The sequence below is a fragment of the Lissotriton helveticus genome, chromosome 3_1 (assembly GCF_964261635.1).
Source record: "Lissotriton helveticus chromosome 3_1, aLisHel1.1, whole genome shotgun sequence".
In the NCBI taxonomy this organism is placed as follows: Eukaryota; Metazoa; Chordata; class Amphibia; order Caudata; family Salamandridae; genus Lissotriton; species Lissotriton helveticus.
In genome coordinates, this window is record NC_136061.1 from 243,661,940 (window position 1) to 243,689,893 (window position 27,954).

At 48.3% G+C, this 27,954-nt stretch overlaps 1 protein-coding gene across 8 annotated transcripts in view; it reads left to right on the forward strand.

Moving 5' to 3' along the window:
* Positions 1 to 27,954, forward strand: part of NF1 (neurofibromin 1) — a 2,143,703-nt gene that overhangs the window by 675,702 nt on the left and 1,440,047 nt on the right. For 5 of the 8 annotated variants that reach the window (XM_078679713.1, XM_078679719.1, XM_078679717.1 and 2 more), the window contains exon 13: positions 13,359 to 13,520. In XM_078679713.1, the coding sequence (XP_078535839.1) occupies positions 13,359 to 13,520 (162 nt within the window). The remainder of the gene's footprint in view (positions 1 to 13,358; positions 13,521 to 27,954) is intronic. The other 3 variants (XM_078679715.1, XM_078679720.1, XM_078679718.1) reach the window with 1 other exon arrangement.

Below are 27,954 nucleotides of genomic sequence, written 5' to 3' on the forward strand. Positions count from 1 at the left end.
CGCTGGATCTGGGGAAGGACGTCGGAGGCGTCGCTCACGCTCTGGAGGATCTGAGTCACAGGCTCCTCCCCCGAAGAAGTCACCGGGGTCAGTGTACTCGGTGGTATATACACCGCCTAGGCCTGCCACTCCTCCACCTCTACCGAAGGAGGCTCCTCCTGTTACTCCGCCGCTACCTCCACTTCCTCCGCTTCCCCCTGCGGGGCAACCTCCGCCGCCGGTCCCACCTCATGGGCCCGCTCCTTTACCGGAGGTACCCCCTGTCAGGCCACCGAGGTCGGTGTCGCTACCTCTACTTCCGACACCTCCTCAGGGGACACCTAAACCGAGGCCCCAGGATAAACCACGGAAGACGCCTCCACGGAAACCGGTGGAGCGCCCACGTGCTGGGAGGTCGCGCTCCTGTTCCAGAAGGAGGGAACGTTCGCGCAACAGGTCTTCCACACGGTCCAGACGGCGCCACAGGAGGCACAGGGACCAGGGACTATTCTCCGACCTTGTCTGATTCGCCAGACACGAGGGTTTCACCGATTGATGATCTGTGTCCTTCCAGGACGTGCTGTTACGTGGTGCGGCAAAGTTGGGCATTACTTTGACGGTGCCCACTCCCAAGACATCAGTCATCTTTGAGACGCTACACCAGAAGCATTTGTCTCGGCCGTTACTGCCACTGGTGCCGGGTCTGGAAGAACCGGCCATGGACCTCTTTCTCACCCCAGCGGTGACTAAGGCGGCGCCCTCAAGACTGCAGAAGAAGTACCGGGCTCCTGACTCTGACCCGGCCTTTCTAAGGGTGGAGCCCCCTCCAGATTCGGTGATTGTGACGGCGGCGCGCAAACAGCATGCCACCACTCCTTCCTCCACAGTTCCACCTGATAAGGAATCTAGGTGGTTGGATTCGTCTGGGAGAAGAGTTTGTGGGACTTCAGCGACTTCCATGAAGGCCGCTAGTGCCACGGCCTTGTTGGGTCGGTATGACAGAGCCCTCTGGGAATCCCTACAACAGTTTGTGGAACACCTGCCGCGTGACAAGCGGGAAGACTTCCAAGAGGTGCTGAATGAAGGGATGTTGGTGGCGAATCAGGTCATCAGTGCTGCAGCCGACTCTTCCCTGCTGGCGGCGCATGGTTTCTGCCACGGGATTAACCAGCGAAGGCATGCATGGCTCCGCCTCACGTCTCTGAAACCGAGCGCTCATCAAAGGGTTGCCAATCTTCCATTCTCTGGCGAAACCCTGTTCGGGAAGCACGCTGATGATGAAATGGCACGCATGAAGGCGGAGGCCGAAACACTCACAGCGGTGGGTTTGGAGAAACCCAAGGAGACCAAGAAGTCGTACCGTCCATTCCAACGTCGGTTCGGTGGTCAAGGCAGAGGACGTGGCCAGTCTTCTGGACAACAGCAGCACCAACAACAGCAGCAGTTCAGAAGACCATTCCCGAAGCGCCAGAGAGGCAGAGGCGGCCAACAGTCGGCTCCAGCGACTAAAGGCCAGACCGGGTCTAGGCCCTGAGCGCTTACTTCCCCTGCAACTGTTACCCGCTCCGGTGGGGGGAAGCATTCAATCTTTTCTGGCAGAGTGGAGAAAAATTACTCAGGACCAGTGGGTGCTGAATATTGTTTGCAATGGATACAGTCTTCGGTTCACCAGCCCGCCTCCATCGATTCCTCCGGTCAGCTCGCAGTATCAACTGCGCGAGCTCCAGGCGGAGGCAGATCTACTGTTAAGGAAAAGGGCGATAGAAGACGTACCTCTGTCTCAAAGAGGAAGAGGTCTGTACTCCCGGTTCTTTCTGGTTCGCAAAAAGGACAAGAATGAGTTCAGGCCGATTCTGGATTTGCGACAAGCGAACAAGTGGATTCGCAGAGAAAAGTTTCGCATGCTGTCGTTGCATCAGATTTATCCTCAGCTGCAACGGGGAGACTGGCTGTGTGCCATAGACCTCCAGGATGCATACTTCCATGTGCCCATTGCACACAAACACAGGAAGTTCCTGCGGTTCCAAGTCGGCGCCAATCATTATCAATACACAGTACTGCCATTCGGACTGAAGTCTGCGCCGAGAACATTCTCAAAATGCATGGCAGTGGTAGCCGCACACCTAAGGAAGAACAAGGTGTTTGTCTACCCGTACCTGGACGACTGGTTGATCAAGGCCTCCTCCTTCGCGGAAGCTCAAGCACACTTCCGGAAGACGTGCGTTCTACTGAACAAGCTGGGGTTGCACATCAACATGTCCAAGTCGGTACCGACTCCAGTCCAGTGCATTCAGTACTTGGGAACCTCCATCGATGTTATGTTATTAAAATATTTCTTAAGCGCACTATCACTGATTAGTTTCTTGGCGCTGAGATCAACAGTAGCATAGGTGAGAGGTGGGGAGTTTATTAAAAAGCTTGTCCATAAAGCCAGGTCTTCAAGGCTTTCCGGAAGGAGAGAAGATCTTGGCAGTTCCGGAGTTCCCGAGGGAAGGTGTTCCACAGGCACGGAGCGAGTGTCGCGAACCTACGGCCTCCAGCGCGCTTGAGTTTGAAGGATGGTGTCTGGAGGAGGCCTTGGTGGAGAGAGCGTAGGTTGCGGGAAGGGACGTATCTGGTGATTAGTTGATCAATGAATTTAGGGCTTTTGCAGTACAGGGATTTGAAGATCATACAGCCTGCTTTAAAAGCACAGCATTGGGAAACCGGCAGCCAGTGCAGTTTCCTAAGTAGAGGCGTAGCTGCATGCCACCTCGGTTGACTCAGGATTAGCCTCACGGCGTAATTCTGAACCATCTGTAGCCGTTTAGATAGATATTTAGGGAGGCCCAGGTAGATGGCATTGGCGTAGTCCAGGTGGGACATGACAGTGGCAATCACAACCTGGGTGATTGCCTCCGCCGTGAGTAAACGCCGGACCATTCGGATTTTTTTTAGTTGGAAAAAGCATCTAGAGACCACCTGGCTCACTTGTGCTTTTAGCGAGAGGTCGCAGTCCACGACAACTCCAAGGGTTTTAGCCGATGGTGAGGGTGTCGGGACTACACCCAGCTCTGGTGGCCAATAGTGAGGGCCCCAGTGCCTAGCGCTGTCCCCAGTGAGGACCAACTCGGTTTTTCCTGGGTTTAGTTTCAGCTGGTCTTGGGCCATCCAGGTTTTAATGAATCTCATGGTTGACTGGAAGTGTAGGATGGAGTCAGCCGTATTGTCAATCGTGAAGAGTAGCTGTAAATCATCAGCGTAGTTGAAGACCCTCACCTGATCATCTCTAAGGGTCTGGATCAGGGGGAGTATATACAGGTTGAATAGGTGGGGTGACAGGGAGGAGCCCTGCGGTACTCCGCACGTGATGGACTGTTTGACTCCGGTTAGGTCTCCAAGGCGCACCGCTTGAGTACGGTTCTCCAAGAAGGACCTCAGCCAGCAGGCCGCTGTGTCCCGTATGCCGGCTTGTCCGACACGGTCGATCAAGATGTTATGATCGACCGTGTCGAATGCTGCCGACAGGTCCAGTAATACCAGGGCCTGGGGGGAGCGTCTGTCGGCGCATTCCCGCAGTGTGTCCAGGACTGTGGTAACAACTGCCTCAGTCGAGTGTGCTGGACGGAAACCAGCCTGATGGGGGTCAAAGCAGAAACACTCCTCAAGGAAGTTAGATAAGCATTTAGCCACATGGGCCTCCAAGACTTTTGCCAGAAATGGCAGTAATGAAATGGGACGGTAGTTAGCCTTACAAGCTGGGTCAGCCCCAGGTTTTTTCAGGAGTGGTATAACCGTGGCTTCTTTAAATGCTAGAGGAACTGTACCAGAAGTCAGGGAGTCGTTCAAGAGTGTAAGGGCAGGGGCCGGAATGATGGAAAAGCACTCTTCAGGATACGAGGGGGGCAGTTGTCTGATGGGGCGCCAGATTTAACTCTCGACAAGAGATCCAAAAACTGGTCCTGCGTTATGGGCGGGAAGTAGGTAAGCATGGCCGGGTTTGTCTTAGTTGTCATGCCAGTGGAGACAGGGGACCCAGAATGAGGAATGCTGGCCTTGATGTCTGCTATTTTATTGCTAAAGTAGGTATTTAGTGAGTCGCATAGAGACTGGGTGGGGATTACTTTGGGGCGGACATTGTCCAAATTCGTCAATTCGTTGAAGATAGAGAAAATATCCTTAGATCTGTTAGAGGAGTCTAGGATACGGGAGGAGAAGTGGGTCGTCTTAGCGGCCGAGATGGCATTCATGTACTCCTTTCTGGCCCTGGTGTATTTTGTTTTTAGCTCAGAATCGTATTCGCGGCACCATTGGCGTTCTAGCTGCCGCAGGGCCAATTTCCGGATTTTTAGGTCGGGGGAAAACCATCTGTTGGCGTCGGCACGTCGGGCCAATCTGATGGTTTTGTAAGGAGCATGGTGATTACTAGCCGCTTGTAGCCAATCTGAGAGAGTAGATACTGAGGAATTAATGTCATTAGGGAGAGGAGGAACCGTATTAGTTAGTGTTTGTAAAAAAACGGTTTTGTCCATTGCATTCCAATTTCTTGCACGCCCGCCGGCGACTGGCGCAGTGGGCCTGGCAGGAGTAATACATAGGTTGAATTTCAGGATTAGGTGGTCTGACCATAAACATGGCAGAATAGATGGAGTAGTAACGCAGGTGGTGTTAGACCACACCTGATCTAGGATGTGGCCCTTGCGGTGGGTAGGGGAAGGCACCAATTGAGTGCAATTCAGGTTGGAATTTTTAGGACTAGGTTGTCTGTATTTACTAAGGTGAGGCAAGTCAGGTTAGTAACAACCAAAATTGCCGCGACTCCCCCCCACCCCCCCCCCCCTTCCCTATGTCACGGTCTGCCTGGATGATATAATAGTTAGGTGGAAGTGCCGCTATTATGTCGGGGGCGGAGTCAGGGGTGAGCCACGTTTCTGATAGTAGTAAAATATCCGGCATCTCTATAACAGCAGAAAAATGTTAGCCTGGTGTTTTACCATGGAGCGGGTATTTAAGTAAAGAATCGTGAGCAAGGTAGGGGGTGGGTCAGCCTGTACCTGGTTTTATGCAGGGGTTGACAGGTGGCAGCCCTTAATCAGGATGCCAAGCTTGCAAAGCCGACTGAGTGTTTCAGTCGGAAGAAAGCCCCGTGCCATATTATTATACGCCATGAGATCGGCCCTGGAGTAGTGGGTAGGGCGGGTAGTCTGGGACGCCCCTGGTCCCGGTAGGTCGCGGACGGCGCAGACGGGCTTGTCTTTGGCGCGTCTTCGGCGCGCCGTCGACACGCCCGCTGCGCTCGTCCGCTGCGCCTCCTCGGAGGGGGGTCCATTTTATGGCCGTAAAGGTGGGAGGGGCCGAGCACTGTGCCGCTCGCCTGCTCCTCACCTAATATGGCGGCTTGCGCTCTAGCCCCGGCAGCGCCTAATCGGCTGCAGGGGCGAGCAAGATTAATGGGTCGGGACAGGAGAGGTTAAGTATATGCCCAAGTGAACGATCGGTCAGCGATCGGTAAGTTGTCGCTGTCAGCAAGCGTGTCTCCTTCGGAGGAGGGACGATTATCACTGCTTTGGAAGGCTCAGGCTCTTATGACCACTCCATCCACAACAGTGAGGACGGTGTCTTCTCTACTGGGATCGATACTGATTGCCCCGGAATGGCCCAGACAGTGGTGGTTCACGGACCTGCTTCACCGGTCTCTCCTTCCTCACATTCGGCTGCCGTGCAGGCCGGACCTTCTCACGAAGTTCGGGGGGCTGATGTTACACCCCAACCTCTCGTCTTTGAGTTTGGCAGCATGGCTCCTGAGATAGTGCAATATGGTCATTTGAATCTCCCTGCATGGACATACTGAAGGAGTCTAAGAGGCCTTCCACTAGGACTTCTTATGCGTACAAGTGGAAGAGATTTTGTATCTGGTGCAAGTCCAAGAACTATGATCCGATGACATGTAAGGAAGATGTCATCCTTCCTTATCTTCTACAGTTGGCGCAGTCTGGCCTTAATGTCCATTCTATTAAGGTTCATCTTGCTGCTTTGACTGCCTACAGGAAATGTCCTTCGCAGACTTCCTTCTTCCAGATCCCTGTGATCAAAGATTTTTTGGAAGGCCTGAAGAAAGTGTTCCCTCCCCTGTTAGGCTTCCTTCGCCTTCATGGGAATTGAATGTGGTGCTGTCCAGATTGATGAAGGAGCCTTTTGAACCTATTCATAAGGCTTCGTTGCAGCACCTGTCCTGGAAGGCGGCGTTCCTCGTGGCCATTACATCGGCCCGCAGGGTGAGTGAAATTCAGGCGTTGTGTTGCCAAGAACCTTATACTGTATTTCATGCTGCTAAGGTTGTTATGCGTACTCACCCTAAATTTCTTCCCAAGGTTATTTCTGATTTTCATGTCAACCAGACCATAACTTTGCCTACGTTTTTTCAGAATCCTTCATCTCCAGCGGAAAGGTCGTTACATTCCCTGGATGTTAAGAGGGTATTGAAATTTTATCTGGATAAGACCAAAGACATTCGTAGGTCTGACCAATTGTTTATCAATTATGGATCTGTCAGGACGGGTCTTGCGACCTCTAAGCAGTCTATCTCCAGGTGGATTGTGTCCTGCATACAGTTATGTTACCAAAAAGCTAATAAGACCTTAGGAGGTAAGCCTAAGGCTCATTCCACCAGGGGCAAAGCTGCCACGACAGCCTTGCTCCGTAATGTTCCGATTGCAGAAATCTGCAAGGCGGCCACTTGGAAGTCGATTCATACCTTTGCTAAGCATTACTGCCTGGACACTGATGCCAGGGCAGACGCTCAGGTTGGGCAGGCTTCGCTGCGAAATCTGTTCGCACAATAGTGGCGGTAATTCTCTTTTCTCCACCGCCACTTTGGTGTGGGGATGGGCTTGCCATTCTATTCACTAGATTATGACTATACACAGAGATCCCCTACTACAGAAGGAGTAGTTTCTGTCCTGTAACTCCAGTTCTGTAGTAGGGGTATCTCTGTTATAGTCATAAGCGCCCTCCCGCCTCCCCGGTGGAGAGAGATGTTCATGTAAGGAATGCTACAGGTCTGGCGTGTTCCGCCTTCAAAAAGACCTGAAAGTGAGAGGGACCTGCAATGCATTCTGGGATACTGAGAGAAGTTTCTGGAAAGTTCTCTTAAAGGCACAGTATCCTATTTAAGCCACATAATGGCAGCCTATGGGGCTTGTCTGTCCATTCCTTCCTCTCTATCATTCCAGAGGGTTTTTGCTGTTAAAGCAAGGGAAATCTGGACAGGCTTTGCTGTTTGTGGATTTTTGGTGGAATTTTCTAGTTGAAGTACTGGACAGTGTAGCCTGTGGACATAGGCTGCATTATTTGTCTTTAAATTCTCTCTTAAGTGTCTTTGCAGTTCTGCAATTTCTTGACAACTTAAGAGATTATTTTTGATTGCCGGGGTCCTCGCACATGGGCGGGACTATTCACTAGATTATGACTATAACAGAGATACCCCTACAACAGAACTGGGGTTACAGGACAGAAACTACTCCTTCCTCCCCGTTCTGCGAGGGCTCTTCTTGGTCTTCTGCACTCTCCTACCTCTGGGTGCTTGCCTTTTGCGAGTGCCCTTTCTTACTCCCTCCTTTTTGCTCCATTCTTGACTTTTATGGGCACTTCTGCACCTCTGCACCCTGGTCTCCAGTGTGGGGTTCGCTCGAGCTCTTCTTTCCTTTGTGGCTTGCACTTCGGTCTTTGGCAGTCCTTGGGACTGAGGTACCTTGGCTCGTCTCGACCTTGGCTTTCGGGAGACTTTCTCCCTGCTGGTATTGTCTGAGGTTGAATGGTCATTTCTCTCCGTTCTGACCTTGGTGTCCCTTTCTGTTCCAGGCGGTGGCTGCAGACATCTTGGTCTGCTGTGTATTTTTCAAACGCTTCTGCCCCCGGGGAGACTGTTTGTATTTGTTTGCAGGATTGCTTTCCAGTAGCTCTGCCCTGTTCTTTCATTCCAGATCTTGGTGCCTCAGTACCTGGCTCTATTCTGGATGGTGCTGTTCCTCACCATTTGTTTCTTTCCCTTCTGTTTAGCGGGGTTTTTCGCACACTGTTCCAGTATTCTCATAGTTTTGTTTTCTCTGAAGAAAAATGACGTAGGCGCGCCGGGGTGGCACTTATGTATCCTCGCTGAGGGCGGAGTCCCGCAGTGCTGTCCCCTCGGTGCGCAGGGATGCTGTGGCAAAAACTTTTCCGGATCCAGTCTCGCACCTGGGGATAATTCTACTTTGAGGAATCTGCGGCTAGAATCGTCTCTACCAGGTACATTGTTACCTAAGGTAAGTAACTCGTACAGCGATGCCATTGTTTTAGATAACTTCACTGCTCTTCTGCCTACCCTGCCTACTTGGGTGACTCCTGTGGTCATTACACTTGTGTTCACTGATGTGCTTTTAGTTCAAATATGGGTCAATAAAGCTGTTTTACTGCTGTACCTAAAGCTGTTGTTGCTGCAGTTGTGGCAGCTGTTGTTGCTTCTGAGGGTACACTGTGGTGGTACATATATTCATTTTTGTGGCAGCTGTTGTAGCCCCAGCTATTGGTGCTGTTATCTCTTACTTGTGTTAGTGCTGTTAGTGCTGTTGGCCTTGCCATGGTCCCTGCTTTGGTGGCTACTGTTGCAGGATTTTTGGTATTCTCTATTGTGATAGATGTGATTCTGTTGAGATTCCTGCTGTGGGTTTCACAAGGAACTCCTGGGCAGTATTTGTTATAGGGTAATTCCTTATTGTGATAGTGAAAAAGAGACTATATATCATCCTAACTAATGCAAAAATACAATTCATAATGTTGAAGTGCTCAAATCAACACAAAGTCCTTCTCTGCATTATTTGTCCCCATCACAAGAGTTATGACAAACAGCTAAAGCTGCTTGTAGCCACATCTGTCTCTTACCCTCTGTGAAGGGTTTACTATATTTGGTTTGGAATTTTCAATACGTATTTTTGTCCATCTCAATGTTTGAGTGATCCTGAGCATGCTAGACTGGGTGAGGCAACTGGGGCATTCCAATCTCTTCCTGTTGAGCTGTGAGCCTCCCTGGGCCTGTCCACTCTGTCACAAAAAAATAACCATTTGCTCCACCCGTCTAGAGTCGGTAGGCAAGCTGTTTCCATGTTGGTTTCCGTGTTCAACAGTGCTGGTAGATGGCAGGGAAAGACGCTCTGGAAGGATTCTGTGAGGATAACTCCGTTATATTGGCTCTTTAGGAACGTTTTCCTGTTCCGTTCATGGTCAGGTAACAACATCAACTTAAGTCCAGTCTTTTGCTAATGCACTCCTGTTTAGATGTGGAAGACAGAGCGTTATCACAATTCCTGTGAATGGCACTTCAGTGTTTTCTGATTTAAGATGCTAAAGGCGATCCTCAGCCCTTGTTCTTTCAGAAAGTATTTCTGACTGACGTTTTTAAAGGAATCGCATGAGTGATTTTTCATTAGAAGAATAATTTCTTAATCTTAGGTAACATTCTCCTGCAGATTACTTATTGCCCTGCTACCTCCCCTCCTGTGAATGGTTTTCTGAAGTTTGCTTTGAAATTGTCATAGTTGGCTTTGTTGTGCTTTGTTAGCCTATGTGAGAGTGTGTGGGAAGCTGTGACCCCATGCATTTCTGTGGCACCTAATATGAGCTACAGATAGCAATTCCAGTGAGGTTGTTCAGATGCACAATTAAAGTCAGGCAGCACCACATAGTATGTAAATATTCAGGAGCTGTCTAGCTATGTTTTGATCATTTGTATAGCATGCAAATCACCCGTGAGGGTATTCATGCACTTTGGAAGTGGGTAGGAGGCTGCCTCCCTGGTGTGTTTATTTAATCAGCTAGGTCTTCAGCTTGTTGCAGAACTCTAGAAGTGATGAAGAGGCTCTGATGTGATGTCGGAGTCGTTCTATGCTTTGAGGGTTATGTAAGAGAAAGCGTATCCTCCAGATTTATTTTTTGTGAATGCGAGGTACGTGTCGTAGTGATCCATCAGGAAGACCATTACTGAAAGGAGGTAACTCTTTCATCCCTCTAGTATTTTTTAGGTCTCGTCCTGGCGAAAGCAGCGCATGCACTGCTCTGCCATGCACAGGCTTCTCTGGAATCAATACGATTCCAAAAGCCTCGCATTAAGTTTTGATTTTGCTCGTCGTATTGCGTCACAAATTATGCCAAAGACAGTGCAATGATTGCACCGAAGGCATGTCCCTAGCCGATTGTTGCCACCCTGTCTCCTTTTTAGTCATGCCCCCTGGGATTTGAGCTTTTACTCGTGGCATAACACTCTCTCCTTCATTAGTCATTGTAGGCACTTTTATTTTCCATTGAGGAGAAAGCTTTTCCGCAATGGTGACTGCTTGTTCACAATGGCGACTGCTTATTTCGCTGGTGTTTTGAAGTTGCGGAGGGCAGACAAGGAGAGGTGATCCTGGGGCGGGTGGGGAAAGCTATGGCAGTGTTGTAAACCATATTGGCGAATAAAATATCCCAACTAGCATTTTACAAGCTCATTATAAAAAAAGAAAAAAGTTACATGCTCACTACCGCCCCGTAACACTTAAATAACATGTTTGCACAATTTTTTTTTTTTTTAAGTGTTATGGGGCGGTAGTGAGCACATAACTTTTTCTTTTTTTAATAATGAGCTTGTAAAATGCTAGTTGAGATGTTCTATTCGCCAATTTGGTTTACAACGCTGCCATAGCTTTCCCCACCCGTCCCAGGATCACCTCTCCTTATCTGCCTCCGCAGTTACAAACTGGAGTTATAAATTGGCTGATGAATCAATCCACCCAATGTGTTATGCTGGTTCAGACCGTCAGAAAAATCAATCTTGACCCAAGTTTTCATCTGAATTTGCTATAGTCAGTTTAGTCTACACTTTGCGACAGGCCTGTGAAAGCTCTTTCTGGCCCAAAAACATTGGACTAAGATATGTTACTATTCTATCACTCATTACCTTCACACTACCAACGGCACAGTCTATAGTGGTTATTATAGCACCCATTCTTCAACTGGTTCCACTACAAAGACGCTCAAGAAAAACACAGGAATCGTGCTAACAAAGTCATTTTTAACTACATGTTTTATGTCTACCTCTGGCATTGGCTGAACCATGGTTGAAATTTACCTTTGTTTTCTAATAATCAAGTGTTGACACAGTGACCTTTCACGCTTCCTTGATTATGCAATATATATTTTTGGGGACATTTTCTGACAGATTTCATGTAGATCCAGCAAGAATCTGGAATGGGGGCTGGCAGGTAAAGGGATAGTAAGGGAATGTTCACTGTAAAGAACTTTGACTTGGTGCATTTGATATTGAAACTAATACCCGTTTCGTACCCATCTAATAAAATGTACTTAAAACAAAAAATGATTGGTCTGATAGTGGTTGAAAACATTTGGGCAAATACGTCTTGCAGTTTTTTAGCCCACATCAAGAGCAGCATAAATGACTTGACAATAGACTACTTGTGCTTTTTTTCCCCAAAAATGTTTTAGGTAGTTTGTAAGGGTTCGCATTCGGTCCTTAGAGGATGCACCGTTAAGTACTAAATGTATCGGTCACATCAAGCCTTAATTCAAAACGTTTGGGATGTGCTTTTGGTAAAGGTTTGCTTAAGAAGCAAGTGACTAAAGTGTAGCCACAAGTAATGAGCATTAACTGATTGTAATTCAAGTAGTATGACCATCACTTTCTTCTGTTTTGGTTTTTACTGATTTTTAATAATTATAAAATAAATGTATTGCAAATTTGCATTTCATACTGTGAACCTGCTGTTCATTTTTGTTGAATTTGAAGAGTATGAGATTGTATCCTTGTGTAACGGGGCATAAATACAAGTTGTTCTACCAACAACTATATTGAAAGAAATGTTTTAAGTAATTTTTTAAAAGTAGATTTTACCTAATAAACCTATTCTAGATTCAGGTGCGCTGAAACATCTGACAACTAGTGCTTGGATTAACGTAGTGTACAAGTGGGATCAGAATTTTAGCTGTTGGCTATTGGCTTGGTTAGAGGTACTCATGTTGACCTGAACTTCAAGCCCTCAGTAACGTCCCCCACTCCCCCCACCCCGGAGACAATTCAGATTATTTCTGCACTTTCAGAAGTAGCTGTCACATCTGTAACAAATTCAGGATGGATGCAGCTGGAAGGTCAATTGTGTTTTCTTTGAGACCATGCTCATTAGCATTATACTTGTGTGCAATCAATAAAGACTTTGAAATGTGACTGTAACAAACTGTTTTTTATGCACTGGTATCTAGACTAGTGCAGAGAAACTGCAGATCAAGATCTGGCCAGCTACTCCGAAACCTCCGATGTGGACAACGGCTAGTCAGCTCATACTACCAAAAATACATTTTAGAAAATGAAGGTGAAGAAGAGCGATAGCTCACATTAGGGTTTCTTAAATGTATTCCCAGCGGTATGTGGACCTTCCCAAAATTCCCTATTTCCGGCACCCCCAATTGTTTTTTTCAGGGAATTGAGAACCTGTGTGTTTTTGAAAACACATGCCATAGTTTAGTCATTGGCCTTCAGACAGAAACCTGTTTCAGTTAAAGCAACACTGAATGACCAAAGTCCTTGGCCTCTAGCTCATGTCAAGAAAGTGTTATTAACTGCCTCTCATTCTGTTTTGAAAAACCATCAGATGTTGCACTCAAGCGAGTCAGTTAGGTTTGAATAAATTCATGACTTTGATGCTGTAAATTCCGCAGCGTCTCACCACATTGTTTACGGGTTAGTAATCCTGTTACCATGAGTCTATTTTGATAGATTCGAAAACCCTTCGTTAACAAGGGCTTGAAAGCAATACATATATTTGCCTAAAACTTAGAGTTCTATAAACCGGCAGAATGTATTTTATTCCAGTGTTAAATAACCATTCTTGACATGACATAATATGCATATTGGAGTGAGTGTCTCTCTGTTATGCAGGCTGAGTGATCTGACCTTACTGAATATCTTTACTTTTTTTGTCCAGGTTTTGCCATCAGTAATGTGTAATGTTTCTGCTAGACAACATTCTTGTTTCTAGTTAACAATTGAACATATCTGGTGGATTTTAATTAACGTTTTGAAGATAAATCTGCTTCCTGCTGTATAACATCTTTAAGCTTAAAACTCAAATATGAATAGAGCTTCTATAAAAACTAGACATCTCAAAATGACATGCTGATTTTTTATACAATGTAATGCATAACATTTTTCAGTTAATTACATTGAATGAATTGCATTTTTCAGTGAATTGCAGATTATAGTTTTGATGAGTTTTACTTTTAAAAATAGTGACAAATGTTTAACTCGAAAAGCTGTTTTAAATTGTATTGTTGTCCCTTAATAATTGTTTAATTTATATAATTCCTTGTACTGACAGAGTGCTGGGATTTTTCCTCAGAGTCTTACTTTTAAGGAGAAAATGACGACGAGTCTTAAATTTAAAGGAGAAAAGCCAACAGATCTGGAAACAAGAAGTTACAAATACTTGCTGTTATCCATGGTGAAGCTTATTCATGGAGACCCAAAGCTCCTGCTCTATGTAAGTACTTGTACATATATATATTTTTTTTTTTCTGTTTGAATGTCCCCTTAGGTTTTCACTCTGGAGTTTTTTTCCCACATGCAGCAACTATTTCTATTTACTTGACTAGTCCTTTAGCATTACAACTTGAAAACCCATAATGTCTCCTTAACATGCACTGATTTAATTTATGATGAAAGCAAAATGATCATGTTCCTCCTTGCAAATAATAAAATATGGCTTCTTGTGACCAGATCAGAACATAGCTCTTCATATAGACGCTCCAGAAGGCAAGCATTGTAATAATTTATGATGAAGACTGTGCATATAGTTCAGTTTTGACTACTGACAGCTCAGGTTCACTTTACATGAGTTTCTAAAATATAATTTTATCTATAATTTTAAAATGTATAGATTACTTAAAACAAGAACTAACTCCGTCCCCATGGTCCTGTAACTGCTTTCGCTTAGTTCTGTCCCAGCTCTTGCATCAGCAGGAATACTCCTCTAAAATCTTTCTGGTCATAAGAGGTAAAACATTGCAAACAAAAGCAGTAGAGTTTTCATCCGAAATGTGACAAGTTCTCTCTGGGTATTAATTGGCACATTACCTGATGGAGCTCACACACACATTTTGCATTGGTGTAAACTTCGTACTAATCTATTTCGCCTTTGACTCTGATTAAAAACCTACTCCATTTGTCAACCCTGCAGTCAGATTGCCTTTCTTGGAAAGTGGTGCATATATATCTGATACCGGTCTCAGAACTGTAAATTGTGATGGAGTTGAATACTACTGTGCAGTTTTGTGAGCACAATTCTGTGCTTTTAATTGATCTCGGAACAACTTAGATAGTATGCCTGTTCTTGATTTATTGTTAGGCTTGGGCTACATCTGTCTTTTGCTTTAGGTTAACAGATACAGTGAAAGCCTTGACTTTCTGGACTTTTTGTATTTGAAAGGGAGAAGACTGTCCCTAGTCAGTAGAAAACTTGCTGATAATGCATCATCTTCTCCACAAAAAACAAAACCATCTTAGTGGCCTGCTCCCATCAAATACATGGTTGAGTTTCTACCAATCCCCGAAATCGACTGTGGCTCCATGCAAATGAGTGAGTCTGTTGCGTGTGCGCCTGTGCTGTATTTACAAGCGTTGATGCAGAAATCCTGTTGGGACGCACACTGATTGTGTGCCACATCAAGGTGGCGCACAGTCGGAGCACCCTTGTGGAATGTAGGGAAAGGGTATCCACAGGTCTCTTAAGGCATTCCCTGCAAGTGGGTGCTATCACTCATTGCACCGGTCTGCAGGTAGATATTTGTCACCCACCTCCATTTGAGATGCAAACTGAGAATATGGCTGCACCTTGAAGGCAAACTCTCAGCTTCCAACAGCTGTTCTATCTTTCACTAATGTTCTGTTCCCATTGCAGGCCTGAATTCGTGCCTGTACTGGGAACAGAACATTTGCTGTGATGCACTGTCTCCCAGTGTACATGTGGCACAGACGTAAGTTTGTAAAATGGTGCAAACTGGGACAATGGTTTGAATCAATAATATGATCCCTTGTGTCCTGCTCCCCATTTTTATGTCACTCCATTCAGATATACCTTGTATCTTCTCTCCTTCCCCTAAATCGAAAATGCATCTCTGTTCTGACCCAATGCTAACTGTACCTAGCATGCTCCCCCCCCCCCAGCAGAACTAAAAACTTCCCTAGTTGGTGTTCCCAATCTGAAAAATAATTCCTTCTTCACTTCAAATTATTGATGGTGTTTCCACTGCTACTTTTAGTGCCTTCCCCAAATCCCAAATTAACACTATGCTTGTATTTCATAATAGTACAACCTGGTAAGTGGAGCATGTTCTGCTTAATGAGATAATGATTTTGATTGTCCTCTGAACTCTCCTGCAAATGTTTACTGCATGACTATATAATTAGATTTTAGTGTCCGCTTTGCTTTAGTACATAAAATAAGTTTAGAAAAGGACATATTGACAGCTTCTAATTTATTCTCTTCAGAGTGTTATCACAGTTCAGATGAACAGGCAAAACTTCAAAAGGAGCAAATCTAGAGATGCTCTCCAAGTATGCATTTTTTCTGACTCCCAGGTTTATCACCCATTAGAATATTCCACTGGTACCAAAGTGGATACATACGATTTCACAGCAGTGCCCTATGCAGCACTTGTTGCCACCAGGGCCCAGAATGAATGGAGTGGAGGCATATATAAGCACCACCCCTGTGCCTTACCAACAGTTCCTGTAAGGTGTGCCTCTTGTGTTTTGGCAAATTGTGCCTCTTGTGTTTTGGCAAGTTGTGCGAAGAATGTGCCCTCATGCACCAGAAGGTAATTTGGGATTGTGAAGCAAAGTGGTAAGTGGTCAAAAATCAGAAGAACTCATTGACATTATAGAAATCTTGCTCCCTCTCCAAGTTGCGAGCACAGACCTACTCCTGCTCTTGAGGCTGCGCCTAAACCAGGTCTTCCTTGCATTCAAAGTTCTCCAGTAAGTCAAAATTCAGATCAAAGAAGAAGCATAAGAAGTCAAAGCGAGACTTGACCACATCCCTCCACTTTGTCCAAAGAGAAGTCCGGAGGTCATCAAAATGCAAATCTATCTCACTCCCAATAGAAGAGCTGATTGCAAAACTGGTGCTGATGTGTGCCTCATTTCCCTGACCATCGGCGATGCCACAGTAGGTCAAGATTTTTAAGCAATTCATGCTGTGTATCTTAGACACTCTTCCAGCTCCCTCTGGCATGCCTTTGGGTACCAAGGATCCCCAGAAGCCACCAGTCTGGCTAGTGCTGTCAGATCCATCACTGGTGCAATCTGAGCCACAAGAATCTAATTAGGGTTCTGCTCCGAAACCAGTGCTGACATCCATTCCAGCTTCAAGGTAACTTTTTATTAACAACACATGTTTTAGATCTTTGCCCTCTGAATGCCTTCCTATGTAAGGAGATATTAAAAATACTTGCACTGGGCCAACTTCTGTCTGTCATGGATGTGGGCAAATGGATGGTTGTCTTGGGCCAACAAACACATACTTTCCTACGGCTATACTGCAGTCCCATAGATATACCTGCGGTTCAAGGTAAGCCAGACATATTTTCAGGTTTGGTTGCTCTGTGTTTGCGCCCCTCTGATGTTAAAGATAGTACTGGCAGTGGTTGTGCTCCTCCGCAAAGGTTGGGGGATACCAGTTTTCTCCTACCTTAATAACTGGCTGTTGAAGGTGGGCTCGCTACAGTCTGTATTAGACAGTGCTTAATTTGTAAAAGAATAAGTGCTGGGGCTCTGGTTGGGAGGCACTCCAGTTTGCACCACACATTGCCCCTGTCAGCTGCCAATGACAGTACAAACACGACTACTAACCAACACACTCTTAAAAGTGTAAGAATTCATTCTATTCCAGGCCCCCAAAGCTTTAAGAATGGACTAGGCTGCAGGTATCAGTCATTGTAAATTTAAACTGAACAAATATTCAGCCGTTGCTGTGCTCATACCTACATTTGCCAGACAGCACCACCATGTGGCAGACTGTCATAAGCCCCGGTGGTGGCAGTTAGGTGCCGTGCCAACCACGGAAACCATTGGCTCAAATTAAGCACTGTCTGGACCCCTGAGATTGATCCATTGTGTTTTTTTACCCTAAACACTATTTGGAGGGTGAATGTTGTTTCTGGCTGTGGTGCTGCATCGTCCTTCAAGTTCAGATCTCCTCCCGCTGTAGGGCCCCTTTCCAAATCCTTGATTATTAAACTTGGGGTTGCCAGCTAGCCTCTGACTGCTCTCCCAGCCTGTATGAAGACCTCCCTCACCAGACTAACGTCCACGCTACTTCACTATCACCAGAGATCTTTGCACAAACATTTCCTGTCTGCCTTTTTCCAGAGTAGTGAGCTCCAATCCTACAATCTTTGCTTTTCTTACTGGACCCCATTGTGACCATGTACCTACTGTTTTTATCCGCTTTAAGCTTTCTTTGCCAGATGTAGGGCATACAAGATATTTGTTTATAAATATTGGCTTACGGTGTTTCTGTGGTGCAAGGTGTATAATGTGATAAGTGGTGTTCAAACAATAGTGAGCCCTGTCAGGGAGACTTACTGAGTTAAAAGTAAGAATATCGGAAGAATATGAGACCGTAATTAGTGATTTGCCTGACAATTACTTATTTCTAAGGGGATCTTGGCTGCTCATATATTATCCCATAGCGTTACCAACGCCCGTATGCGGGATAAAGGCCTTCTTTTAACATTAAATCTACAAGAAGTTGTTACAAATGTTTCTCTGATCCACTGGACTATTCACGTAAATTACATCTCAAGTTTTAATGGCATCATTAAAGCATGAAATGTTATAGGTGGTTGAGAGGAGGAGACAGCATTTTCTTCTAGACTTTGATCCATGTCGTGCATGCTCATCCAATGGTGAAAAAAAACAATGGAGCCAGTTTGCTTAAAGGACAATTCCACCAGTTGTGAATTGGACCTTTCTTTGAAGTGAAGAGATGGGCGCCGTGCATATTGGAAAATACCCACTTGTACAATGTTTTACTCTTGCAGAAAGGAGCTGTTGACATTATTTTACCCCTTGATGAGGTTAAGATCCAGGCGAAGTCCGGTAATGACCCCACCCTGCCCTCAGATGTGAGACTGCCGGCACCACTGGTAACCTCAATCCTTTTGCATAAAGACAAGCACTAGAATGAATTCATAGGTGGCACTTTTTCCGGGCACGCATGTACCAAAACCATAAAAAAGACAGACCTGCTTCCATAGCATATGTTAATAAACGAAAATGAAATAATTACTTACTGCCTTATTATTTTATTTCTAGGCCTGCTGCTAGCTGCTTGCTTCGTTTGAATGACTAATGCTGCTGCGCACTACGCTGGGGCGGGCCAAAAGTGGGGATTCTCATCGGCATTGGTCCATCCAACTCTTTGGGGACGGGGGCACTTGACGATGCAAAGCCAAGGAGGGAGATCAGGGCTGACATCACCCTGCCCTGAAAGTTTCTGGCGGTGTCCGTGTGCTGTCTGTGTGCCTCCTGATAAGACGGGTAGCCGCTCCATTCAAATGTAAATATTTTACAGCATGAACAAATACAACCTAATCAGTCACCCATCCAGGCATGGATTTACCCTTTGTTGTGTAATATAATCTCTTTGCCATCGCTGGGGAGACCGTTATTTCGTGAAGACCCGGCCCTAAGAAATAGGTGCTGGTGCTAAGCACCGGAAAACACCAGCACAAATTAAGCACTGGTATTAGACCATCTCTGGACCACAGCAAACTTCCTGAAATTGCTGGGGTTCTCAATCAATGTGCCTAAGTTAGACCTGTCTCCTTTGCCAGGACTTCCATTCATAGCATATGTACTGGACACAGTGCTGTTTGGGGCCTTTTCCACATCACAGTGATTCAAGGACATTGAAGTGATGATCATGATATTTCAGCCTTGTTCCTGGATCTCGTGAGTGCAGTTAATACTTTTTGGGCTGCTAGCCTCCTGCATTTTGCTTTGCTAGGTGGCATATGTGAACTCTGCAGTAGGGTCTAAAGTGGGCCCAGCACCAAGAAAACCTGTTGGATATTATCCATGTTTTCAGAGGAAACTGCACAAAATCAGCGGTGATTTCTCCTTGACTGCGCACTCACCAGTCAAAGACTCCCTCCCCTTTCCCCGCCTAGAGCGGATAGTTGTAGCGGATACATTCCTGCTGGGTGGGGAAGGTTTCTGGGAAAGGTGGAGGGCAGAGGACTCTGGTATTTTGCAGACATTTGGCTCCCTATTAATCTGTTGGAGCTGTTAGACAGCGTTGAAGGCCTTCCTGCTATCCATCAAGGGAAGGCTAGTGAAGGTTCTCACGGGCAACACCATTGCCATGTGATACTGCAACAAAACAAGCAGAGCAAGTGGGTTCCTGGGTCCGGGGTCTGGTGCCAAAACGTGCTTTAACTTTGAAGTTTGCTGGAACTTCAGGGCATATCCCTGATTGTGAACCACCTGGTAGGATCTTTAAACCCCAGTGCAGACTAGTTCAGCCATGCGACATCTCGTAGTTCATGAATTGCAGTTGGATCCCAGCATGGCACAGGGTATCTTCCAAAAGTGGGTACACGCCCTGGTTAGCACTTTCACCACTGTTGTAACTGCACAGTACCATAATTGTGTGTTGGAGTTCCCAAGAGCACTCTCGTTCATACTACAGTGGAGCACAGAACTCCTGTACGCCTTCCTGCCCCGAGTTCCAAAGAATATCAGAAATGATCATCATAGTGGCTCCATATTAGGCTTGGAGAGTGGTGTACCTGGAAATTCTTAACATGTGCATCTGCCCTACAATCAAGCTACAACTTTCACAGAATCTTCTGCGACAGCAGCAGGGAAGGGTTCTTAACCCGATTCAGTGCAGTCTACCACTCCATGAGTGGAAACTGGGTGTCAGCATGTGGCTGCATTCTGTCTACCACCTAATGTTGTGAATGTGACCCTCAATGCGAGACATCCATCGACGAAGCACATTACAAGGAGTGCTGGCACAAATTTATGGCCTGGTGTGGAGTCGCCAACACTGATCTCTTACAAGCCAAACTTTTTGATTGTTTATTTGTTTTTGTCTTTCGCCCAACAAAGCCTTTAAAGGTTATTTGTCTGCACTTTCGGCTTCTTTGTGCTTGCCAGTCCACTGTCCATGTCTGAATGAGCTGTTATGCTATGCTTTATTAATGGTTTGGCACACGTTTGCTTTCAAACCATTTGTGATGCCACAGTGGGATCTGAGACTACTAGCTGCAGATTCCTTAACGTAGATTTATCCCCAGGCGTGAGACTGGATCCGGAAAACTTTTCTGCCACAGCATCCCTGCGCGCTGGGTGGGGACGGGGGGCGGTAACTCGTGACTCCGCCCTGACGTCGTCCATGGCCATGACGTCAGCGAGGATACATAAGTCCCACCCTGGCGCGCCTACGTCAGTTTTTTCTCTTTTCCATGTGCAACGCGGATCCGGATTGTGTCCTGGCCCGTTTTCAGGCCTTCTCTTCTTTTTCACGCTTTGGCGTTATTGGAGCAGTGTGCGAATGCCTTATGTCTTCAAGACATGTACCTCCTGTGCACGTCCCATGTCAGCGACGGACCCCCACTCGATTTGCATGTGATGCATGGGGTAGCACCACGACTCGTAAGAGTGTGATGCCTGCCAGCACCTTAAGCCTAAATCACGGCGGGAGCGCCAGATAAAGTTGCTGTTGGCGCGTCTGTCCCAGCCGTTTCCTACCTTGGAGGCAAGGAGCCGCCGGTTTAGTCTGCGATGAAGTCTACCACCGCGACCCCAAGGGCGTGGCTCACCGGCTGGTAGGTCCTTTAGTTTGTCTCCGCGGCCTTGTCCTACTTCCGCTGTGGGAGCTAACTCCCCTCAGGATATGCACCTCCGGTTGTCGCCTTCCTACCCGCCGTTTCCCGGCACAGCGACGACTAGGGCCCAAGTGACAGGCTACGCTGCGGCGCTACAGGCTTCTTTGGTCCTTCCTCCACCTCCTGAAAAGTCAGCGGATCCCTTGCCTTGTGCAGGGACTTCTGCGGAGTCACCGGCCGCTCCGGCGCCAAAGGTTACGGGTTCAGGTCGTAGGAGGGTGGTGTCATCGTGGTGAGGTCCTTCGGGGCTCCCCTCTTCGGTGCCTGGTGTCCCTGCCTCGCTGCAAATCCCTTCGGGGCTCCCTGTGGCATCGCAGGAGATAGACGGGACTCCAGGCTTGCCCCTGAGTTCTCCTTGGTCCTCTGAGCAGGCGGCTGCTTCGACAGAGGTCGAGCCGGCGCCGTTTAGGCACCAGGAGCCTTCCTCCTGGCTCCGGTGGAGGCCTGGACCTGGGGCGCTTTCCCGAGTCCTTCTCTGTCCTTCACGCGGAGCGGCTGCCCCGTCTGAGGCTGAGTCAGCGCCTTTTCGGCGCCGCTCCTTCGCCGTTCTGTTGTCGACCCCGCCCCATTCTCCTGGAGAGCACGCGGTGGCTGTGGTCCAGCCGGCGTCACGAGTGCCCACTCCAGCGCTGATCGACGTTGATCAGACGCCGGTGGCGGACTAAATGGAGCCGCCCCGGCGTTGGTTTCTGGATTCATCTCCTGAGGTCCCCTCTTCTCCGGAGGTCTGTCATCTGTTGGTGTGTTCCTCCCCGGAGACAGGGTGCCGTATTGTTGCCTTTTCACCTGCATCTTCCAGGGAAGGCTCCTCGCAGTTCACAAGGCCTAAATCCTGAAACCCTTCTTTCCGTTGCTCTCAGCTAGCTTTTCTGTAAATGTAAATGTAAATGTAAATGTATTGCGACTTATATAGCGCACGTATCACCCGAAGGTATCAAGGCGCTTGCTTAGGGAACCCGTCCTGGTATTCCCCTGTGCGATACCCGGCAGGGTATCCACAAGGTGAAAGCCAGGCATCCCGCCGCGAGGGGCCGTAGTGGAGATTAAGCAAGCTATTGCCCAGAGTCGCAGAGTGTGACCCCGTGAGTCGAGTAGGCACCGGAGCGAGAATTGTCAAGTCCGTGGAATTTTTTTTTGAGCCCGAGACCCGCCGAGGCGGGGAATCGAACCCTGGTCCACGGCCGATCTCAGCTTCCGGGTCTGCCGCCTCTAACAACTGAGCCACGCTTCTCCACTTTTCTGCCTGCCTCTTCACCTTCCCCTGAGGCTCCTCAGGTTCCCCATTCATCTGTGGATACTCCACTATTCCGGGGCTGGCAGTTCCCCCCTGCATTTGGGATGGAAGGCTCAGTCTGCAGCCGTTGCCCATGGAGGAATTACTTTCCCCTCCGCGGCACCCTACTGAGGCCAGTGTTGCCTTTGTACGGGCTATTTCCACAGCCGCTGGTATTCTGCGGATGGGTGAACCTGTCACTCCGTATCCTACGGACAACCTTTTGGAAGTTCTCCACCAGGGCTGTGGTGGACAGGAGTTGTTCCTTCCCTTTGAAGTATCACTCTTCAATTCTCTTATGGAGGCCACGGGCGATGCGGTGCCTCAGGCGCTCCTGCATTGCCACCGTCCTTCTCCGCACAACCCTGTATGTCTTTTCTTCCACCCTTCTACTCAAGGCTCTCTTCTGCGGAATGCCTTTGTGTTTGCCTGTGGTGTTTCCTCCATCTCAGGAGGCCCGGTGATTGAATTTATGGGGGGCGTAATATCTTTCCTTTTTCCAGCGTTGCCTTGCGGGCACTCTACACTTTGTGTGTGTCGACGAGGGCTACTTCCAGCCTGTGGGACTCTGTTGAGTCCCTTCTTTCTCATGTCTCCCATGAGGGTGCCCATGCTGATCTGCGGGCAATGTGTTGGATGGCAGGGAGTTGGTCGCGTTGATTCTTCGTGCGGCCTTGGATGCGGCCAATGCTCTCAGCCGTACTATGGCTACCTCTGTGGCCCTCCGTCGCCATACTTGGCTACTTGATGCCGTTTTTCCCGAAAATATTAGAGAGCCTTTGGTTGATCTGCCCTTTGACGGGGTCCTTCTGTTTAATACTCATGCAGACCCTGCCATTCAGCAACTTCTTGCGGGCCTCCGTCCTCCTCCTCCTACGCAGGCTGGTTTCTTGATTCTCCGGGACTTGATGGGAGGTGTTATCCCACCTGTTCCTGTACTCTGGTGTTCGGAGTGACCGTTACACTTTATGTGAGGGTTGCTGTGCCCTCGGAGTCCCTTGGTTGGGCCGTTTCTTTAGTTGGCTGCTGGTTCAGCTCCCTCCTTTTTTTGGCAAGAGTACACTTTTTTGGCTGCTTACTAAGCCTTCTGTATTTTCTGCTACGGATTTATACTTAAATTCTCTGATGCGGGATTTCTTCCCTAAGAGTGGTTCCCATTCTTTTCTTGGGACGTGTCATACCCCATGTGGGGTACTTGTAGCTTTTGCAAAGCCCTATCTTTCGCTGGGAAGGTGTTGACTCTCCTTTGCGGGTTCTTGCTTTTCCTGGTGTTGTTGTATTCCGCTGGTGCGGTTTCTTGATCATTACCTGGGCGTAGCTGGCGCTGCTTCAGTTCTGTCTTCTAGGTTCTGATGCATACATTGATCGGCTTGGTATGCCATCTTTGGCAATGTGCTGCGGTGTTTCACCCTCCTGTCTGCCGTTTTTGCCTGGTCCTCTGTCTGGTGCTCCAGAGGGGATGATTTCCTGGGTCCGTCCTACTTGTTCCTCCTCTTATCTTCCGGCTGGTCTCACTTTTTTCATGGGTTGGTTTCTGCCTGGAACGGTCCCCTTCTTGCATCGTTCGAGACTTCCCTGGCCTTTGCCCTTGTTGGGGCTCGATGTGGTCTGGCGCTCGGTTCGGGCGCTTGTCTGCGTCTACTGCACTGCTTGCTCTGCTGGTCTTCGACCGGGGACCTTGATGTGGGTCCTTGTGCTCCTACCTTGTTTTCACTGTGGCTTTTCGAGGCTACACCTTTCTTCCCACTTCTGCCTCGTTGCCTAAGGCATTATTCCTGCCTTGCCCGTTCTCTTCAGGCTGTACCAGGTTCAACTGTCCCTTTCACTGCGTGTGTGTTCCAGTGGAGGGCTTTGCCTCCGTACTGCCTCCTTGGAGTTTTTGGGTGTCTCTTCCTCTTTGGTATTCCTCTGGCATTGTCTAGTCCTCTGGACTTCTGGCGGGGGTTCCTGGTGCCTTGACAGGGCTTGGAGTGTACTGTCCTCCCTTTGTCTTGTCTTGTTTTCCTTACTTGGTGGGGTTGGGCCGCCCCTCTCATCTCATCTCATCTCATCTCCTCTCCTTAACCCATCCCCTGTGGGGCTCTGTGTTCTTCTAAGCTGGTGAGGTCCTCTTCTGCCTGGAGTTCTTCCTGTCCCTATGACTCGTCCCCTGTGAGGCCCTGTGTTCTTCCAGGCTGAGGGGGTGCTCTTGCGGACCCTCCTTCCCTTTGGGTATGGCTAGGGTATCTATTCTACGTTAAGGAATCTGGGGCTAGTAGTCTATCAGATGTACGAGTTACTTACCTTTGGTAACAATGTATCTGGTAGAAATGATTCTAGCCTCAGATTCCTTAACGACCCACCCTTCCTCCCCGTTCTGCGAGGACCATTCTCGGTCTTCTGCCCTCGCCTGCCTCAGGACGACTGTCCTCTGCGAGTGCCCTTTTCTTACACCCTCCGTAGCGGGATGCTCGCCTTTGTGTTGCTCCATTCCTTCCTTCTGGTGATTGTATGATGACTTTGTGGGTACTTCTGCGCCCCTGCACCTTGGTCTCCAATGAGGGGTTCGCTCATGCTCTGCTGCCTTTTGTGACTTGCACTTCTAACTCTTGCAGTCCTTGGGGTTGAGGTCCATTGGCTGGGTATCTACCCTCAGTTCTTTTAGGAGATCCTTCCTGCTGGTGTTGCCTGGGGGCGAATGGTCGTTGCTCTTCAGTTCTAGCCCTTGAACCCTTCTTTGTTCTGGGCGTTGGTTGCAGACTTCGTCTGTTGCGCATTCTTTCATATGCTTCCTGCCCCCGGGGAGGCTGTTGTATTTGTCTACAGGCTTGTTTCAGTAGCTGTGCTCTGTTCTTTCATTCCATGACTTAGTTTGTTAGTGCCTGGCCATATTCTGGATGGTGCTGTTCCCCATCATTGTTTCTTTCCCTTCTGTTTAGCTGGGTTTTCGCACACTGTTCCAGTATTCTCACAGTTTTGTTTGTAATGGCTCCGCATTGTGGCGCGGAAAAGTTCTCCGGAAAAAAACTGACATAGGCGCGCGGGGGTGGGACTTATGTCACGAAGGTGGACGACGTCAGGGCGGAGTCGCATGGTGCCGTCCCCCTGGCGCGCAGGCATGCTGTGGCAGAAAAATTTCCGGATCCAGATCGCCTGGGGATAATTCTACGTTAAGGAATCTGCGGCTAGAATCGTCTATACCAGATACATTGTTACCGAAGGTAAGTAACTCCTACTTCTGGTTTAACATTGCTCATACGCACCCCTTTTCATTCCTCCCCACAGTCGACATGTGCATAAACAGACTGGCCCCCAGCCTCCATCTAGTACTCTGTGCATACATAGGGCTCCCTTGTATGTTTCAATTCACTTATCCGTGTCATCCCCCACGACATAACCAGGTAGCAAGTTTGGGGATGTGGACACTTTTTCCTCTCCACTGTCACTGCCACCATCTTCACAGGTCTCTGAGGCTCTCTTGGCTCTCAGGTCCAGCTCCATCTCTAGCTAGCTCCTCTCATTGACAAACAGAAGTTTCTTTGCTTCCAGAGTCAACCTTTTTTCTCCAGATCCAGGGTTGCTGCTGCCGCCTTCTCCTCCCGATGGGGACAGACTGTGGGCTGACACACTGCTCTGAACAATGCAGGTGAGGTTGCTCTTAGGAACACGCACTCCTCTTGCACTGGAGCCTCCTCAATGACCGCTTAATTTTCCTCCTCATCCTCCTGTGAGATTGATTGTTGCACGTGCTTTTCCAAACCTAACAGTAAGGGCAATGTGTTAGTCCTGTTAATTGGACTCTCCTTATCAGCCCTAGCCCTCTGTCCTTGCACATTGTGCTCTGTTCAGCCATTCTGAGGATCTTCACGTTGCTTAGGTCTACCTCTATGTTTCAGAAATCACAGGTGCAAGATTTAAGGACAGACATAAATTTAGGAAAATCCAAATCACCAAATTAATATCAGAAGCCAATTATGAATCAATAAATTCAGTTTTTGCTGTCCATTTTAAAAAGGGATTTTTTAATTCCATCTAATTCACTTACTGGTATTGCACGTTCTGGATCCCACCACTGAACACCAATGTAAGAAATTAGTTCAATATTTGGGGTAGATAACTCCTAACCTTGAAGAATAATCTTAATATCTCGTCAGGGTGAACCCTCATAGTCACTAAATTAACCTCTGCTCAACTGCCTAGTGGTGATGGCTCGGAGCGGACGGGTTTAACTTATGGCAATGTGTAAAGAATTAATGCGGTACCAAAACTGCAAAAAGGTCAAAATGGAAAACAATGCAAATCCTGAACCAAACTGGAAAAATTGGGTAAAATGTAATAATCAATCAATCAATCAATCAATCAAGTCATTTATATAGCGCACTACTCACCCGTAGGGTCTCAAGGCGCTGGGAGGGGGGGGTGCCGTTACTGCTCGAACAGCCAGGTCTTGAGCTTCTTCCTGAAGGAGAGGTGGTCTTGGGTCAGGCGCAGGTCGGACGGGAGTGAGTTCCAGGTCTTGGCAGCCAGGTGGGAGAAGGACCTTCCTCCTGTTGTCGCTCTTCGGATGCGGGGGACGGCGGCGAGGGCGTGGCTGGTTGATCTGAGGAGGCGCGTGGGAGTGTAGAAGTTGATCCTGTTGTTGAGGTAGCTCGGGCCTTGGTCGTGTAGGGCTTTGTGCGCGTGGGTGAGGAGGCGGAAGGTGATTCTCTTGTTGACCGGGAGCCAGTGCAGGTCTCTCAGGTGTCCGGAGATGTGGCTGTTTCGTGGGATGTCGAGGATGAGTCTGGCTGAGGCGTTCTGGATCCGCTGGAGTCTCTTCTGGAGCTTGGCGGTGGTTCCGGCGTAGAGGGCGTTGCCGTAGTCCAGTCGGCTAGTGACGAGGGCCTGGGTGACAGTCTTCCTGGTCTCGGTGGGGATCCACCGGAAGATCTTCCGTAGCATGCGCAGGATGTTGAAGCATGACGAGGAGACGGCGTTGACTTGTCTGGTCATGGAGAGGGAGGAGTCCAGGATGAAGCCCAGGTTGCGTGCGTGGTCCGTCGGTTTGGGTGCGGTGCCCAGGGCGGGGGGCCACCAGGAGTCGTCCCAGGCGGAGGGCGAGGAGCCCAGGATGAGGACCTCCGTCTTGTCTGAGTTCAGTTTCAGGCGGCTGGTCGTCATCCATTCGGCTACCTCTCTCATCCCTTCGTGCAGGTTGGCTCTGGCGGCGTCGGGGTCGTTGGTCAGGGAGAGGATCAGCTGGGTGTCATCGGCGTAGGAGATGATGTTCAGGTTGTGTTGGCGTGCGATGGTCGCGAGGGGGCTCATGTAGACGTTGAAGAGGGTTGGGCTCAGACACCAAGATGTCAAAAATCCAATAAGGGGTAGCGTGGATATCCATTTTTAGGTCTCGCCTATTCCATTCCGCAGGAATGAATATGCGAGTCTAATGCCGCTAAACCACTGCTAAACCAAGACTTAAACTCAAGGCTCTCAAAATGCTCTCAAAAAGCGGATTTCCACAAGTGCACGTCCTCGTGCACGAGCTTGCCCGAGCCTTCCGCCTGCCAGCAGCATTTCTCCTCCCCTTACCATTTGCTCCTGTACTTCCCTGCCCACTGCTTCACACTTCACGGCCACCAGGCCGTGACTCGCATTCTCCGAGAGCTTCAAAGCGCCCCTGCACTGCTTCACACTTCACGGCCGCCAGGCCGTGACTCGCATTCTCCGAGAGCTTCAAAGCTCCCCTGGGCTTCTTCCTAGATCAGGATTATGCATGCCGCTCC